The 19,667-nt window shown below is 40.4% G+C and overlaps 1 protein-coding gene across 7 annotated transcripts in view; it reads left to right on the plus strand.

Moving 5' to 3' along the window:
* ARHGEF28 (Rho guanine nucleotide exchange factor 28) overlaps nucleotides 1-13,048 on the plus strand; it is a 305,032-nt gene extending 291,984 nt beyond the window's left edge. For all 7 annotated transcript variants that reach the window (XM_061189357.1, XM_061189352.1, XM_061189354.1 and 4 more), the window contains one exon: nucleotides 12,741-13,048. In XM_061189357.1, coding sequence (XP_061045340.1) covers nucleotides 12,741-12,904 — 164 coding nt within the window. In that variant the 3' untranslated portion in view covers nucleotides 12,905-13,048. The remainder of the gene's footprint in view (nucleotides 1-12,740) is intronic.
* The last annotated feature ends 6,619 nt before the right edge of the window (nucleotides 13,049-19,667 follow it).

Genomic DNA, 19,667 nt, shown 5'->3' on the forward strand with positions numbered 1-19,667 from the left:
TTCAAAGCTGCAGTTGGAAAAGATATTGCAGGGTTTGGTTTCTCAGCAAATGTTATTTCAAACAGATGAGAATTACAAAGTGTTTCTCATTTTTAAAAAGAAAAAATTTTATGTTGCTCTGAAAACTGTAAATACCAATTTCTCAGAACAGAAGAAGGCATGTTAGTTCTTTGACATCTCATAATCTTGTAGTTGATCAAGAGAAAAAAAAAACACTCATTTATATACCTTTAAAGAATTGGGTGCCTTTTTAAAAAAGTCTGGTAATAACATAATTATTAAGAAGTAGGTAGAACTAATTAGCTTGGGTGTGTTTGATCTAATTGCTTGCCTTCTTCTGGTTTAAAGAAAAACACTGGATCTGGTATGCTTAAGAATTTTAACATCTGCTTTTCCCTCTACTGAACCCGTAAGAAGTAAATGCAGCATTAAAATTCCTAGGTTGATTTCCTGCATTATTCACCTGGCAGAGAAATGAATTCAGTTCTTCTTTCAGCAAAATGAGAGGCATAACTCTTTCAGTGTGGGTAGGGTCATGCAGAAGGCAGTTTCCAGTTTTATTGCCATGGTACTTAGGAGTCCCTGGTCTCTACAGCCTTAAGAGGAATTCAATGCCATGAAAATACTGCCCTGTCCTTGTAGCTGGAGACCTACATATTGTTTAATTCAGCGCAATCTTAAAAAGCTGTTCCTGCTTCTTAACAGGCACTCTGAGGAACATGATAATTTGTTTATCATGGTGAGGAACATCTTAATTTGTTTTGATTTAAAATTTGAGCTTGACATACTCCCTGATTACCTGAATGTATGCACAATTTGAAACGTACAAAATTAAGCAGAGGAGTATAATAACCGCTCATGTACCATCACCCAACTTCAAAAAATTAGGAAATTACGGCCAGTGGTGTTTTATCTAGATTCCTACCCACCAATCCCCCATGCCCAGCAACAACACACACCCTGTGCTATTTTGAAGCAAATTCTAAAGATCATCTGTAAACATTTACTGATACATAACATTTCAGTATGTATCTCTGAAAGATAAGGCTCTCTTTTTTAAACTATTATCACACCTAGGAAAAATTATCAAAACCTCCATAATATCAACATATAGTCAGGGTTCAAGTTTCCAATTGTTTTATAAATGTAGTGCATGTGTCCTTTTTCCAGCTTGTTTTTTGGACTCAGTATGCAAATAAAGACCACACATTGCAATTGGTTGCTGTGTATTTTCATGCATTTTTTAACATAAAAGTTTTAATTATGAAAATTTCAAACTTACAGAAAAGTATAGAAAATCTGTATCAGGCATGCATTTAACAGATGTTAACTTTATACCATATTTGCTTCAGACATCTCTTTGCCCTTTTTTTTTTTTTTGAAAGAAATGTTAAATATGAAATCCCTTCCCCTTATCTTCTTCTTTTTTCCTATTCAGAGTTATCCAATATCCTGTAATTGGTGTATATCATTTCCACAGTATGTTTTTATGCCATAAACATATATATGTATCAATAAACATATTTTTTGTTTTGTTTTAACAAAACAAAAATATGACATATTGTTTATCATTTATGGATACATATAAATGTAGTGGAAAACAAAAAAAATGATATATTGTTTATGGATACATATATACGTAGTGATAGTATAAAAGAGCCTGCCCTCCTTCCCTTTCTCCCCTGCTCCATGTATATGTGTGTGTATATGTCTATTTGCAACTTATTTTTTTCACTCAACGTGCATATTTGTACATGTAGCACAAATAGTTAATTTTAAACTGCTGTATGCTCTTCCATTATGTGAATAAACACCAGCATATTCATTAACTTACTAATGAGCAATTAGGATGTTTCCAATATTTTTTTTATTACAAACGCTTCTCAGTAAACATCCTTTTATGCACATCTCCTTGTGCACCTGAGTGAGAGTTTATGTAGATTATGAACACCTAGAAGTAGTAGGGATGTCTTTGGTTTCGCTGGGTATTACTGATTTCTCTCTAAAATTGTATAGTATAACTCTCAGCAGCAATGTATGAGAGGTCGAGTTTCTCCAGATTCTCCCCAACACTTAGCATTGTTAGGCTTCTCAATATTTGCCGATATCATGGGTATGGAATGGGTAACCCCTTTCTTTCAATTTGTACTTCCCTAATTACCAGTGAGATTTAGTTCCTTTTTAATATTTATTAGCTTTTTAGGTTTCTTCCTCTCTGAAGTGCCTGTTTATAAAGGTTTTTTTCTAACAGCAGATATTAGAACTTCAGAAGTCTCCAATCTTAATTATACAGACACGTTCATTCTTTTTGAATGGGCTCAATATATTTCGTACTTTGAGAAGTAGTTTTCCAAAAAATCATATTTATAGTTATATGTAGACATTTAAGATTAGAAAAGGACATTTGTGAGAGCTGAGCCCTTTTAAGATGGAGAAAAATCAACTGTATGAACAGAAGCTACTAAAAATAATGTCATTGACTGTTCTATCCTACTGAGACTTTGACCATCTGCCTTATTTTTTCATTTGCTCACTTTTTTTCTACCTCCTATATTTTCCTCCAGAGTTCCTATACTTCTCTCAATAACTGATCAATGTTATTTTACACACACTCAACACATTCTAAAATCTATCAGCTTCATCTTCCTTCCTGGAAATTTCCCTTCCAGAATCCTCTGTCCTCTTACTCTAATATGCCCTTGTTGCTCTCCTGGCCAGCAGTGTAGCTGTCACCTGGGACATCTCTTCATATCTCTCCTGTGTTGGATCCTATTGTCCTCAATCCCAATCTTTCTCTTTTATGGCATATTCCTTTATTTGATGGAGCATATCTCTAAATCTTCCTAAGAAAAGGTCTAATAATGAAAGGATTTTTTTTCCAAATCAGTTGAAATGTCGTTTTCATTTCATTTATTTATTTTTGCTACTTTTATACTTGGTTTTTATAATACATCTGGGCTTAGAATTCTATACCAAAATTATTTTCCTGGGCTTCCCTGGTGGCGCAGTGGTTGAGAATCTGCCTGCCAATGCAGGGGACACGGGTTCGAGCCCTGGTCTGGGAAGATCCCACATGCTGCGGAGCAACTAGGCCCGTGAGCCACAAGTACTGAGCCTGCGCGTCTGGAGCCTGTGCTCCGCAACAAGAGAGGCCGCGATAGTGAGAGGCCCGCGCACCGCGATGAAGAGCAGCGCCTGCTTGCCGCAACTAGAGAAAGCCCTCGCACAGAAACGAAGACCCAACACAGCCAAAAATAAATTAATTAATTAATTAATAATAAAAACAAAAAACAAAAACAAAAACTAAATGAGTACTTCTGTATAAAAAAAAAAATTATTTTCCTTCAGAATTCTGAAGGATTTGATTCTTCCACTTCTCAGCGTTGCTGTTAAAAAGTCTGATGCCATTCTGATTCCTAATTCTTTGTTTGTAACCTGTTTGTGCTTTAGGAAGCCTCTAGAATTATCACTTTATTAATTCTTGGATGAATTTTATAATATGCCTTAGTCTGGTCTTTTGTTAAAATCATTTTTACTGGTTATTCATTAGACTCTTTCAATCAAGAAATATATTTCCTTCGAATCTGTGATATTTTCTTCTTTAAAAAATTGCTTCTCTTCAGTTTTATCTTACTGGGACTGTTTCCAGTTATAAATTGGACCTCTTGGAGCCTCTGATTTTTCTGTTTTGTTTTTTCTGTTTATTTCCATTTCTTCATGTTTTTGTTCTACTTCCTGGGAGATGTTCTCATCCTTAACCTCCTACTTTTCCATTGATTTTTTAAAAAATTCAGCCAGCATATATTTAATTTCTAAGAGATTTTTCCTTGTTCTCTTATAGTTCCTATTTTATGGAATCTTGTTTGGTGGCCGAAATAGCTTTAAAAATTTTTTTGAAGATGTTAATTATGGTTTTTGGATGTTTTCTTCAGCTTCTTGTGTTCCTGAGTTGTGTTCCATTTTCAGGTTAGGTTTGTTTTAAGCTCTCCTTTTCATATTCCATGGTGTACCTACCATTGTGGATTGGTGTGAGGTTTGAATTGAATGCTTGACTCAAGGTCAAATAATGTTAGTGGCTTAAAGAGAGAAGCCCTATTATGCAGTTCTATCTTGACTACATTTTCAGCTTCATTCCTACTGAGAAGACAAGGATTAGAATAAATGAAATTGTAAGGTACTTTCTAAACATAAGAATTCCAAATTGGTGATTCCCACAACTCTAATTACAGTAGGTAGAATTTTTGAATAAGGTATTCACTAATTCATTCATTCATTTGACATTATATATTGACACCTACTATTGTTAGGAACTGAAATTTACTCAGATATTGTTGGACTAGATGTACATCTTTTAGTTCCTATTTCTTAAAAAATGTTACTTTTTAGTTTTAAGTAAACTCAGAAGACTAAAGTATAGGAATCCAAATTCTAAAAGAACATTATCAATTCACTGCTATGGACAAATGGACTCAGGGTATAAAATGAGATCTTTTCTGAATTATATTTCACTGAGGAGATGTTAGATTTTCCAGGCAAGAGCAAAGACCATACCTGAATCTGTATCATTTTTATGGGGAGCTATAAACTCAAATGAACCTCATCTATTTTCTGGAATAGGTTAATAGAAATTGTGTATCTTTCTAAATAGATATAACCCCCTACACAGCACTTGCCAATGACTTGTCATACAGTTGTATTAAAACTGATCTATACATATTTCACATCCAGAAGAGACATCTAATTTATTGCCACAGTATTCTGTTTATATCAGATATGTAGAAGCTATGCTATTGGAATAACAGAGAGCCCTTTATAATTTTATAGTCCAAGTATATGAAAGAGTATGGACTTTTTAAAAACTTACCATGGAACATGTACACAAATAGAATCATTTAATGAATTAACGATTACCGACACAGCCAATCCTGTTTCGATGCCCTTTTCTCTTGTCCTCTCATGTTAGGTTATCTTAAAGCAAATCCAGGATATCCTATCATTTCATCCCAAAATATTCAATAGTTCAGTATCTTTCTCTAAAAGATATGGACTCTTTTTCTTTTTTTAAGCATCACCACAGTATCATTTTTTTTTTTTTAATGTGGACCATTTTTAAAGTCTTTATTGAATTTGCTACAACATTGCTACTGTTTTATGTTTTGGTTTTTTTGGCCATGAGGCATGTGGAATCTTCGCTCCCCGACCAGGGATCAAACCCGCACCCCCTGCATTGGAAGGCAAGGTCTTAACCACTGGACTGCCCGGGAATTCCCCACGGTATCGTTATTACACCTTAAAAAATTTAACAGTTTTTACTTAAAATCATACTCTCAGTACTTGAATTTCTCTGATTGTCTCAATTTTTTTTCCCTTGGTTTGTTTGAATTGGGATCCAAATAATTTCATGTATTGCATTTGGTTTGTGTATCTCACAAGTCTTTTAATCTAAAGTTCCGTTGCCTTTAAAAAAAATCTTACAACTTGTTGAAAAGACTGGGTTGCTTATTTGGTGAAAAGACATTTTTTTTTTCTGAAAAAAATATATTTTCTGAAAAATTTTCTACATTCTGGATTTTGCTGATTGCATCCCTGTGGTGTCACTTAACGTAGTCTTCTGTCTCTATATTTCCTGTAAACTGGTAGTTGGGAATAGATATTTGATATTTGACTAGATGCAGGCTTTATTTTTTGACATGAAAAAATCTTCATAGATGGAGTTGTCTGTTTCCTATATTGTAGATGTTGTATATTTCCTCTTGCAACCCATCAGGAGGCTTGAGGTGTCCGTTTCTCTCTTTGTGATATTAAGATTGACCCGTGGGTTCGGATGTTGTCCATCCATTATAAAGTTCCCCATCAGCTCTTCTCCTAATGCTTTTAGCAGCCATTGATGATGATTGCCCGAGTCTGCTATAGATGTTTTATATACAGGGTTAAGAGTCTCTGAATTTGGAAAACCTCACCTATTTCCAGCTTCCCACCCCTGATTTATTCTGGCATCTTGGTCATTTATTGTCTCTTTCTTTCTTAGTCTATAATAGATTTATTATTCTCTAGTGCACTATTCCCCAAAGTATATTACATAGAACACAACACTGAAAAGTACACTGTGAGAAAAAGCTCCCCGAGTTTGGGACCTGCCACATACAGTTTTTCCCTCTCAGAGATTAATAATACATGTGAGCCTATTAAAGTTCTGAGGAATCTGTCAATAAAGAAACTTGATTAACCCGGAGTTTCATCAACTTACTTGATCACTGTGTTCTTTTATCATTAATACCTATTAGAATCCTGATTAGAGAAACACACTTTGAAATGCATCTCAAAGAAGAGGGGAAGGTGGAGGCACTTGCCCCGTTCTCCCGTGGGACTTGCTGATGTTAAGGTCATGACTCAGTAACACGGGCACCCTTCTGGGTGAGAGAGTGTGAGAGCAAATCAAAGTTCACACAGAGACAATTGACGTATCATAATGCATCTTGTGTTAACATAATTGTAACCTCATTGTATTGATTGCTTCAATTGCTGTGTTTCTTATCAGTGTTACCTACATAACCAACATAGATTATTCCAAATATGTTAATTACTGGTAAGAAAATAAAGTCCAACTCTAACAGTCACAGCTTAAAAAAATTATGAGCTTGCTTTCTTACATTACACATTTACACGTATACAACCCCAGAGTACACTTCGGTTATTTTATTTCAGGTGCAGGATTGGTACGTGAGGAGTAATGAAGGGAATCCTAACACTCATTGAGATCATTGGCTTCAGATATCCAGATTGGTTTTTATGCCAGATGCTCACATGCTGTTTGTGGCCCACTATGGGAAATGCAGTTGAGCAAAAGCAGTGAGGGAGACCAACTTTCCTTAGCTCTGAGGACACCTTGAGTTTTGTACAATAAGTGTTTTCCATTAGAAGGAAAATGCTGTGCATTAATGCTCCTGAGAAAAAAATAGTGACTGCCAGTAATGCCATCAGGAAACAATTTTGTAAATGTTTCACAGTATAAGCATGAATCGATCATTAAATGGGGGAATACAACTTATTTTGCAGACTTGGAATATGAATGACAATTTTTTTGAGGTGGTGTTATTCTAGGAAAGTGTGCATTTTGATTATAGGAACTTGCACGAGGGATACAGTAGTACAGAGTATGAGTCGGAACACTTCATTAAAATAACCAAGAACAGAACCAAGACCCAGAGACATGAAGCTCTGTTTTGTGAGTCTTCTTGGGGAGAATGGATTGGGATAAGACACGGAGAGGGCTGACACGCATCATCAATGATCCGAACATTGACTCAACGTGCTTTTGTAGCACTGGCCTGCTGTCTGCCTGGCCATTGGGTAATGTGGAGTTAAATTCAGACCTGGACAGTTAATGTTTATGATGGAAGTTATCCTGGTGCTTTTAAATTGAAACAAAGCTTTTCTTTAAAAATTATTAGGATTTAAAATGCTTTTCTATTCAGAAAATCCAGAAAAAGGCAAAGACTACATGAATTAAATATTTTAAAACAATAGACAACCGCTTTCTTTATGACAAACTACTGTTAGGTTTGCTGTTCATAGAAGGGAAGATCAAGTGTAGATTTTGACTGTGGACCTTATCTTCCACTCATTAGGTAGTTTTCCAAATCCTGTGCTCTGAGGGCTGTGTGGGCTCAACTCAAATACGTGTTGTAGGGAAAGACTGAAAGTAGAAGCGTGGGGCATATGTCCGGAAATTACCCTAAAAACATTATTTTAAATGCAACTTAAGGTAATAAATTTGTATTCCTTGAGCAGAAAGCAGTTGAAAAATGCATTCATTTGTTGCACTTCTAGAATAGTATTTGGTGCATTACTGAGCCAAAACACAGGTGTAAACATTCTCCTACAGTACAAGAAGTTTAAGAGGCCTGAATGATGATTTCAGTTCAATCCTTCATGAACTGAAGCCCAGAGAACGGAAGTGACTCACCCAAGGTTACATTTACCTTGTGGTTTAAAAGATTTCATTCACTTCTCAGCTTGGGAGGCACTTCATTCATTTTCAGTGTGACACATGGTTGCATTTTACACCTTGACTTTACAGTCTAGTCTTGCAAATAACCAATTATCCAGTTGGCTCAAAAGAATAATAATGATGGTGAGCTGATGCAGGGAAGGCCAATTTTTCTTCCCGCTCGTGTCAGCTTTTCAGGTGCCGATACCTACGGTTGTATGTCATCCAGATCCCACATTCTCTTCCTTCATAGTTTGAAATTCCAATAGCAGGTGAGCAAAGTGTGAAAATGATAAATGTAAATGTCAACAAATGCATTTTTAGCCCTCCAAGGCTGCAATGAAGGGCTAAAAATAGGGGGATTTGGGGAACTGTCTCTGGGTATCAGCACATCATACAGCCCATGGCCTGGGTGTTTTCCGCCCCCTGCCCATAAGACAAAGGGGATAGTACCAGCCAAAATGTGTATACTTATCATTTTTAGAAACTTCATGAGAAGACTTACTTAGACCCTACAGTGAGACTGAGGAAATTTCATGTGAAGGAAGAAGTTTTAGGCTGTGAAGAAAAGTTCAGCTAAATAGGAAAAAAAATCCTTGCACCAAGATTCTACTTCTCCACTTGGTTTAGCTAGGCTTTGATGTGTTTTAGTCTATTTGTCCTTATTTTAAGGTTAATAATGCTCACTCTGTTGAGTTTCCAGAGGTATGGGAAGGATCAAATTATTTCTTTTATGTCAACTAAGAGGGACAGTTGTGTTGAGACAGTAGATCAAAAGGTTCTTTGTAGTTTGAAGTTTTGTTTCATCATAAGAGCATTTGGTTTTTTATCTGACCAAATTATGATTGTGTTAATGTTTCTTTGCTTATTAAAAAATGAGGTATTCTATTTTTTTGAATTTTTGAATTTTATTTTATTTTTTTATACAGCAGGTTCTTATTAGTTATCCATTTTATACATATTAGTGTATACATGTCAATCCCAATCGCCCAATTCATCACACCCCCCACCCCCCCCACCACCACTTTCCCCCCTTGGTGTCCATACGTTTGTTCTCCACATCTGTGTCTCAATTTCTGCCCTGCAAACCAGTTCATCTGTACCATTTTTCTAGGTTCCACATATATGCGTTAATATACGATATTTGTTTTTCTCTTTCTGACTTACTTCACTCTGTATGACAGTCTCTAGATCCATCCACGTCTCAACAAATGACCCAATTTCGTTCCTTTTTATGGCTGAGTAATATTCCATTGTATGTATGTACCATATCTTCTTTATCCATTCATCTGTCGATGGGCATTTAGTTGCTTCCATGACATTGCTATTGTAAATAGTGCTGCAATGAACATTGGGGTGCATGTGTCTTTTTGAATTATGGTTTTCTCTGGATATATACCCAGTAGTGGGATTGCTGGGTCATACGGTAATTCTATTTTTAGTTTTTTAAGGAACCTCCATACTGTTCTCCATAGTGGCTGTATCAATTTACATTCCCACCAACAGTAAAAGAGGGTTCTTTTCTCCACAAAAAAAGAGGTATTCTATTTTTATTTCCAGTAATTTACAGGCATTTTGATCACAAATAAAATTGGATGATTAATTCTACTCCCCAAGAATTCTGCTTTCTGAATCAACGAGGGTTTATTTTAACAAATGTTTTTTCAGTTTAGGGTTCTATATGACGATCATACTCTCTAGGGTAGAGCGTGTGGAAAAAGGTGGCTGACCTTGAGAAATATACAATTGCTGTGCTGGAGTTCTTTCAGGGTTGAAATGGAGGAATAAAATCAGAAATCACAGAACGGTTTCTAATTTCAAAGACAGACTGTCTGACCTTGCCTAAGTAGTTCAGGTAGAAACCAAGAAGGAACGTGGAGAAGGAAATTGAGTTCCCCTCCAGGTGACACACAAGCTCAACATTAATACATATGGGATTACAATGTGGACCATTCATTCGCTTTAGGGTCCAGGAGATGTTTTTCTCCTGTATTTTTATTCTTATTTGAAAAAGTTCTGATTAAGTCTCTCTCTCTACCCGCCTTATACTCACACACAAATGAAAAATCTCCCCCCATGTTTACTCTTGGTTCTCTATCTTCCTGAACTGGAGCCTACAATTTAAGATAAAAGAATTCTTTCTGAAATGTATTTGGTTCTTTGGCTCTTTTTGAACAAGTCTTTTCTTGAAACCATGAAGGGGACTTCCCAGATACCTAGAATCACCAGTATTTTGGATTCTTTGCTGCATGTTTCATACCCCAGAGGAAGGAAACTTACATGAATTAAGGACTTCCGTTCTGCCCGCTTTGTCACATTTGTCAGCAATCACCTCCCAACTGCCTCTTTCAATGGATGATTGTTCATTCTCCCTGTAGTGCCTCTTGCACCCTGGCTGGACCTTCTGTGGGCTAGGAGGCAGCGCTGTGGCTGGTGGCTTAGGTGAACCGTTCTCCAGTCTGTCAGCCTCTGCTAGATGGAAGTTCTGAGGCATGTTTTTGTTTTTTAGGTTGTACAATATTAAACATCAGTAGTTTAACTGGGAATGTTTATTTTTAGAGGTGAAATGGTTTTATTTCAATGGCTAGGAAAAGGAGTTAAAAGTGTGAAAATGTGTGATGACCACAGACAGGCGAAGGACAGAGAACATTCTAGGTTGATCTGTATTGCCCTGATAATGAAATCATTGCCTGGGTTTTTTTGTGTTTACCTGATTGAATGAGGGAGGTTCCTAATTTTATAATTAATTACTGTGTCGTAATTACAGTAATTACTGTGTCGGTTTGGAGGAGCTCAGAATGTCTTTTTCTTTCTTTTTTTGGTAAGTGACTGTTCAAAATTTGGTACTTAGGGAGGTTAAGCATTACACATCCAGGGTGTCTTAATTCTGCAAAGATGGTCAAGTCATTTCCAGCACAACGAGAAATGGGGACCATGAGAATCTTGAGCAGATGAGCAAGTGGGAATGATCCTCTGAGTTCAAATCTGGATTACTTCCTAGCTGCACGATGGGCAAGAATTTAGCCTGAGCTTCAGTTTCCCAATCTGTAAATTGTGCGTTACAACATTTTGAGGCTTAAGGAGATGATGACTGTAAAAGGCCTGGAACAGCTGCTGTGCTCAGAGAAGGCACCGTACACATGGTGGATTTAGAGGCATTTTCAGTAGTCATGTTTTCAGTAGTGAGTGAGAGCCCAATATTTGAGGTACGGGATTAGGATCAACAGAATCAAGTCACCCCAATGTAAATGGATTTTTTCTTTGTGCCCCATTGATACCTAGAGTTAGGGGTGGCCTAAACCTTTGAGCAGAGCTGTGGAGTGCAGCCTCACCTCCTTTCCCCAACCCCTCCCTTCCCCTCCCCTCCTTTCCCTTCCCCTTCCTCCTTCCCTCTCCTCCCCTCCCTTCCATTTTCTCCCCTCCCTTCTCCTCCCCACCTCTCTCCTCCCCTCCTCTCCCCCCAGGGTCCTCCTGGGCTGGCTTTGGAGGCACAGGTCAGCTCCTGCAGGTGACCTGTGTCTACTTCCTGCGGCCCTGACTGCCCCTCTCCCACTGGCTCTGCCTCCTATTGGAAGAAGTGATGAAAGGGGGTGTAGCAAAGGAAGCCGCATCCCTGAAGGTGGAGCCTTGTGAGGACATTTTGCTCTTCATTCCAGCCAGGCCTTGCTTCCTGTCTCCGCTAATAACCAAAGATCCTTGTCAGGAGTGTAAAAATGACAAGCATTTTTGTCACCACAGTGCTGGCAGTTATGTGTATCCATCTAAATAATAGAGGCTTTGAATAAAATGTGGCAAGGATTAGAATGACCTCTTGTTAATGACTGAAAAAAGAACAGGTGGGCCTCAGGGCTCTGCATCTTCCCCACCTGGGTTTCCATGTGGACTGCTTTTTGCTCCAACTGAGCTGGTTATTTGTAATTTTCCCACATAGCCAGGCTTCCGGGAGGGTGGTCAGTGGAGCAATGCAGAGAATATGGTTTGCAGCAACAGCCTTGCTTTTTTTTCAAATCAAAACCCCCCTTTGCCTTTCCTTTAAACCATGTATTAGAGGGTTTTATCAGAAAAGGGAAAATAGGCTGTGCCCTGCTGTTGCTAGGTAACCAGAAAAATAACAAACCCAGTCAGAGTTGTTACCAGAACGATTTTCCCCAGGAACCTGGCTCCTTTTGCTAAGTGATTTGTGTGGTGTTAACAGATTTGCATAATGGTGAGGCTGGAGGGTCTCCATCCTTCATCTCCTTTCTCCCCTCCCCTCCCCCCATATCAGGAAAGTCCCAGGTACGTTATTTGAGTCTTTCCGATCAGTTCTTGACTTTGAGTTACTCTGAGGGAAGATGCTGTGCAGATGCAGATATGGCTTATTGCACGTAGCCGGAGTAGATAACTGTATTTCTAAGAGGTTGAACCCATTTTTAAAAATAACTGGGCACCCCCTTCTCAGCAGGTGCAGTGTTTGAACAGCCCACAAATGGTAACACGTTTTCGTTTGACGGTTTTGCTGGGAGTATTTTGTAAAGGTTATTTTTAGCCACAGGAGATGTTTGTACACCCAACCAACCATTTTAGTGATTTTGATTAAATCATTAGATATCCATTTCATTCCTTTCTCACTGGACTTCCTCATCTCTCCATGGCTAGCTCTATGGCCACAGCATTTCCCAATCTTCGAGGGCTCTGACTCTGATTCATGGTTTCGCCTGACTTGTAGGTCTCAAGCTGACTCTCCTGTGACCTGTGCTGTCTGTTGCAGATTTGGACCTCTCTCAGACTGCATACCCGCCCCCCCAGGACTCAAATCCACATGGCCCTCAGCTGCAAACGTTCATAGCAGAAGCAAAGCTAAATCTACAGAGAGTAACCAGACAAGACGGGGAAACTGGAGATGGAGCAGAAGAAACTATTGTTTACCTCTAATTGTGTTGTTATTTTTCCAAATGAAACAAAGTACTGGCATTTTGGGGAGAATTTTTTTTTTCCTTTCCTGATGTGTGTGTGACTGTGTCCAAATTGCTTTAGGAGTAATGTTTAATATTTCGTGCAAGTTTATTTTGGGGGCATTGAGTCTAATAATTAAATTATTGAAAGCAACTCTGTTTGTATCATCATTAACTTATCACACCTAATTCCAGACTCCTGGAGGAGAAATTAACTTAGAGAAGCAGAAGTATGTTCAAAGTTGTTATGACCCTAGAGTAAAATTCCATATTGTATTTTCTACGGGATCATTTGTTTTTTGAAATGCCTTTTAAAATCTAGGTGAAGCACTTCGGATGGAAGAGTGATATAATTGGCAAATTTTCACAATCACAGCAGCTGATTAGGAGGAGTGACCTCAGGGCCCTCAAAGGCGAGGAGGATGTGGAAAAGGACTTTTCTTTTCTTGGCTAGTCTTTGGGACATCAAAGGGGTCACTCCTGGTAGTGAACTATCACAGTCACCAAGCAACCGAGGTACCCTATTTGGACCCCTGTCCTAACCGGGTGGCCACTCTGCTGTGGACACAATCTGGACTCTTGGGACCTGGGCCAGAGACTCTTCAGATGCATCTTCGTGGTCCTAATGCTTGTGGGCTTTGAAGTCATAGTTCAGCAGCATCTTTCAACATAGCCCAGAGGCAGGGCCCCAGCAAGTCGGTTCGAGGTAAACTTTAGTAGCGACACTTTGCTACTGAAGTAAGACTTTAGTAGCCCTTGCTTCTCTCAGCTGGCCCTGCCTCCTTCTGGTCCCGGGAGCACCAAAGACGACCACTCACTGGAAGGATCGCTGCCCGCAGTTACTGAAGGACAAAAACTGCTCTCTCGGGGAAGCCTGCTGCCTGAATGTGCTTTTCCACAAAGGAAAACTGGCACGTCTTGCTTTCAGGGTAATATGGGTCTCTGTGTGAGAAAATAAACCAGGAAATGTTTTCAGTTTGTTCTTCAGAAGTATTTGTGTATGTTTTGGTCAGTGTCAATAAATATCTTTTACCTCGCTATTTTACTTTGAAATTTTAAAACTGTTTAGAACCATAGTAAAATACACATTTCACACTCAAACACAATCTCCCTTTATTAAAAATGAAAATAAAGGAGGAATACTAAATTCACCCAGGCTTGCAACACTTACCAGGAGGGAGCTGTGATAGGAAGAGAAAAAAATTTACCCCGATTCCGTTATGTTTTTTTCCCACTTAAGTTACCAGGGGAATAACTAACCTATATTTTCACTTGGGCAAGTCTAATCTGAGTTTTAAAAAAAACCTTTTGGGGGACACTGTTTTTTCTGACTCTTGCTGCTTCTGGCCATTTTGGTCACAATCATATTCACAGATTCAGAGACTAATTTTCACAGAATGGATAATAGCTTATTAAAATTTTAATCAGTCTCTTCATCTCCAAGATGAACTCCTAAATTATAAGGTGCATCTTCTATTCCTAAAGACATCTACCAAGAAAGATCTATCTTCCCTCTCTCTCCAATAATGTCTATTCCAGAATTCTCTATCCTTCAAATAAAAAGCATATAGATATTTCAGTATAAATCCTTGCTCTGATAACTATAAATATCTTTCCTTTTTTCCTGACAGAGGCTATGGAAATAACCATACGTGAAAACAGGTAAAGATGTTCAAAATCTCCATGGAGTTCTTTAAAAATACATGTGCTCAGTTGATTTTCAAGCCCTGCAAACTCGGGGGCTTTGTGTAGCCACCCAGGGGAAGCTTCAGCATTATTTGATATATCTCTATTCATAGGTTCCTCTTGGTAATTTTAAAATTTAATATTATGACTTCTCGACTGAATCTAAGTCTCAACACTTTCTTGCTAAGTTCTTCCTTTTCACTTTGTCCTCGCTATATAACGAGCTCAGATCTCATGGAATTCACTCTGTGGCTCTAACAGAAATTCACTCATCTTAGGAGAAAACCACCCTGTTTCTCAGCAGCATAAATAAGTTTCCCTCAAAGGATATTTCCCACCAACTGAAGATCTTAAGGAAACCTTCATCCCTTTAGAGATTTGTTGCAGAAAGGAAAACGACATTTTTGCCCTGTTCCTTCCCGGTTTCATAAATTCGTGTGCGTCTCATTTGTTGTCCAAGCTTCTCTGCACTTCATCAGGGCTGCAATAATTGCTGGAGTCCTTCCTGCGACACTTCCAGCCCACTCACAAATGGAGCCCTGCTCATTCAGAAAAGGGGAAAAATAATCGCTGCAGAGGTGGTGGTGGTGATGTTGAGCGTAAGGGGTATATAAAATGAAGAAGGTGAGCAAGATGGAATCATGCGATTAGCGAAAAGTGAAAAGGAGTATGTTTTCCTTCTTATAACCTAGGACACACCATTCAAACTCAGGATCAAACTGAGGTTATTAAGGTTCAACCTTCTCTGTCTTTCTCAACAAGAGAGGCATAGCAGTAGAGTATCTATTCTGGAGCCAGACCTTCCACTTCCTGGCTGTGTCCTTGGCCTGTCACTTACCTCTCTAGGTCTTAGTTTCCTCATCTATAAAGCAGGGATGATTACCTTACAGAACTGTGAGAATTAAATGATTATGCAATGTGCTTAGAACAGTACCTGGGGCATAGTAATCACTCAACATATGCTAGCTATTATTATCCTATCATAAGCTCTTTTAATAATTGGTCAGCCTGGTCCCAGTCCTTAGGCAGATTGCACCTGCACAGCCAGAAACAGTGAATAGAGGGGTCAGGTGCCTGGAGATGGCTAGCTATAAGAGTGGACTAAGGCTTCATAAGGTTAGCTTTCAACTCATTTGCATCTAAACCTCCATTCAACTCATTCAATAAACATTTATTGACCCTCTACTAAAGGCCAAACAATCTGTTAGGAAGCATGTAAAGATGAACATGCCTGCAAATTGTTGGAAAAGACAAACACATGAACAGATAACTGAGAAATACAGATCACCATGGGAGCTCAGAGAAAGGGCATGTTGGGGCCAGTAATATGTGGAATGAAGGGAGTTGTCCTAAAGTAGAAGACGCCTGAGGCTTGAAATATAGAGTCAGAGGGTGTGGAAGAGACATTCCAAGTAAGGAGGGAAACCCAAGCAAAAGTCCAGAGACACAAAAGAAAAGACCACTGGAGTACACATTTGGAGGTACTGCAGAAGGTGTTCCTCCCCTCTGGATCGAGGTGTCCAGGGAGAAAATCCATCTATCTCGGACTCTCCCAAGCACTCTGGTACAAGTGGTGGGAAAACATGGAAGTGTCTCTCTCAACTTGGTAACTGATCAGGTTCCATAGAGAGCTGGGTTATGGAGGACTGCTGAATCCCTGGGGAAGCATTAGTCAAATCCGTTTCACCTGCCTTCACTAATCAAGGTCATCTACAAAAGCCTTGCCTGTCCTCCAGGTGGCACGGAGCCTAAACAAGATGTTTGCCCCAGTTGTTTTCCGCGAATTGGAGTCAGCTGTGTCTAGTTGGAGCTGAGCTGGTTAAGACTGGATAGGACCAGGACCCTCCAACTGGGCATGCGTGAGTGTCCGCTCCGTGACCTTTTGACGTCAGGGGGCTGAAAACTCCACCCTCAGAGCGTGCAAAGCGCCTCCGTTTTAGAACGTGCAGGGACCTGGAGCTTAGTTACACCTGAGCAGAGCCATGATTACCGCAGATTTTTCCAATCCTTTCCCCACGCTCCCCACGCCTTTGCTGGCCCTGCCTCTTTATTTGTTATCCCATAAATATCCCACCCCCTAAGCCCTTTGTTTTTTGGGAGGTGGATTTGAGATGCGCTCTTTCGCCTTCTCCCTTGGCTGCCTTGCGAATAAGCCCTCTCTTTGCTGCAAACCTCGGCGTCTCAGCATTTTGGCTTGCTGAGCGCTGGGCAAAATGATGACACCATGTCCCCTCACCCTTCCACATCCGCCTCCACCATAAAGCAACTGGGTTCTGGTCAAATGGCCAGTTGGGTATCTACCTACTGATCCTAAGCCACAAGAAACCAAAAGTAAAGGGGCTCCTGGGGGCTACATGAAGATGCTTATTGGAACAGAGGGAGCAGTTTTAAGTGGAGGAATAAAGTGGGGATGGGGAGGGAGAAAATCTCACTTTGCTCTTCTGCTTTATTTTCTTATCTCCGTTTCAGTAAAGTTTTCTTCCTAAGGGTTTATCTTTTCTTTCCTTTGGAACATATTCCTGTTTTCTCCTTTTACCTGACTCCGTGGGGTTTCTATATATTAGATGAGACAGCCACCTCTCCAGATCTTACAGGATTGCTCTTGTTGTAGGAGATGAACCTTATTGTTCAAACCTGCCCTAGCTTTTGGTTGTCTCCCAAACCTTCGTGATCGCCCAAGCAGCCTATTTTATTTTTCGTGGCTCCCAGAGTTTGAGGTGTGCCAAGACCTATCAGTGTCCTCAAGGTGGGCGGGGGGACCGCAGTCAGCACCTAGGTTTAGGCTGTTTACGAAGCCAGACCCTCAGGCAGCAGCTTTAAAATATATAAATACAGTAAAATATATACAGTGCCATGGGAACGCAAGCAAAAGCCCTGCTGGCCAAGAGAGCCGGGCGATCTGGAGGTGTCCTCTGGACGACAGTTGCAAAAACTAGGGCGCCAGAAGAGTATCAATTTCTTTCTGGGGGATACTGGTGAGCTGGAGCCAGGCAGAGGGAGGGCGCAAAGATGGCGGCATCCCTGCCTGTGTTCCCCTGGGCTGCAGCTGCAAAAACCTGGGGCACCCTGTGGGAGATGCTAGTGCAGGGAGAGGGGAGTCGGCTTTAGGGAGGCGCCAGCCTGAGGGTAGGCGGCACCTGCAGAGGGGAAAACAACTGGACTCCACTGGCTTTAGGGAGTGCCAGTGTCTCCATCCCCATTCCGGAAAAGTACGGGGCTCCGCCCTGCAGGCCGAGGCTTTAAGATCAGCATACAAATCTCTTTCACATAAAGTCTGCGCGCTTTTCAAAGGGCTACTTCTGCACCGGGCCCTGGAGAGAGTGAGGCTGAAGCCCTTTAAAAGCTGGTCCTCAGGTCCCTACAGCCCTTTGGGTCTTGGGGTTGTGAGCCCCATTGGTTTTCAAGCCAGATGTTTGGGGGACTTGTCTCAAGTGCTGATATCAAAAATTGGGGTGCCTGATGTGAGGGATAAACCCTTTGTTCCTTGGGGAGAAGTTTGTGAGTTCCGTCCAGATGGTGGGTTGCCACGCTGGGGGTTTAGGGTGAGACCACATCTCAACCTCTCCTACTCGCCTCCGTGTGGGCCTTTTCTTGTTTTCTGATGTGGTGGAGCTGTTTTGCTAGTCTTTAGGTCTTTTTCAGAGGAAATTGTTCCATATGCTCCTATAGATTCGGTGTGTCCAGGGGAGGAGGTGACTACACGGGATCTTCCTATATCACTATCTTGACTACTGCCTGCCTTTTTTTAATCAGCTCGGATGCCACCCCTCACCCCATCTTCATCTACCACTTAGGGCTTTGTGGAAAAGAAAAAAGAGTAGAGAGGACACATGGAAGAAAGATTCCACAGTGATCTTGTGATTACCACCAAGAGTCCACCGTGTTCTTTCCCGACAGCCTCTCAGGCACAGAGCTCCCTCTACTAAGCGTGACATAGGCAGTGAAAAGGTATGGAAAAATCAGACTTGGGCTCTGCTTACTGAAATTCCCTAGGACCACAGGGTCACACAACGCCACTTACATTGTCTGGATTTGCTCGTGGAATCCAGCGTGAATGGAATCTCTTGGCGTTGCACAATCCTGCAACCTTGCTTCTGAGCTAAGTTCCCTTATCGATGAAAGGGGATAATAATAGCCATGCCTTGCAGGGCTGTTGTGAAAACTAAATGAGTTAAGCCTAGCACAGTAAATGCCACACAGTAACCACTCTAAAAACGATAGCAGGGATTACATGCTGGTGATAGGGATGGGAGGAAGGCGAGCCTGAGATTGCTCAAGAGCTAAATTAGCTGGGGCATCACTGCTTCAGTTTTTCACAGCCCATCTTCCTTTGCCCTGGGAGATGTCCATGATCTAACAAAGCCTGCCATGATGCTGCACTCTAAGAGCTTCATGAGACTTATTCAGTTGAGGGGATGAGCGGATGAACAGGAGCCTTTGGAAATCTGAGATCAAAGAGGCGACAGCACTAGAACCCTGATCCTGTTTCCATTCCATTTCTTTGCCTCTGGCTTGTGAGTTCAAAGCCGTTCCTTTAAGTTGGGGATTGAATATTGTTTTGGGTGAAGTAACTTGAAGGGGGACCATGGTTCAGTAGTTTTGTGGAGGCTTCATGGCTGAGAAACTTCAACATGCCCTTAATCGAATCCTAGTAGTCTGCCTACCAATAAAACTCTCTGGAGAGGAAAGTCAGAAGTTTTAGTTACAACAGCCAAAAAGCTCATAGAGACAATTGTCTGCGGACGAAGAACGAACTTGGTGAGAAACAAGGATTATACTTTCTTTGCTAATTTCACTAGATACCATAGTTACATTAGAGAAGTGGCCCTTATTCCTGCAGGAGCCCCCAACCCTCCCTTCCCCAGTGACTCCTCTTTCATTCAGTTTGGAGATACACCATCCCCAGGGCCAATGTCCCCAGGCTCCACAGAGTTCTAGTCACTGGGGAAGGTTCTGGAAGTTCCCCTTCTTGTTCAGAGGCTCAACTGGGTGTCCCAATGTATATCATAGAAGGGATCTGATTTGTCTACTAAAATGAGTCTTGACTTACCCAACAG

Source organism: Eubalaena glacialis, chromosome 4 (genome assembly GCF_028564815.1).
Source record: "Eubalaena glacialis isolate mEubGla1 chromosome 4, mEubGla1.1.hap2.+ XY, whole genome shotgun sequence".
Classification (NCBI taxonomy): Eukaryota; Metazoa; Chordata; class Mammalia; order Artiodactyla; family Balaenidae; genus Eubalaena; species Eubalaena glacialis.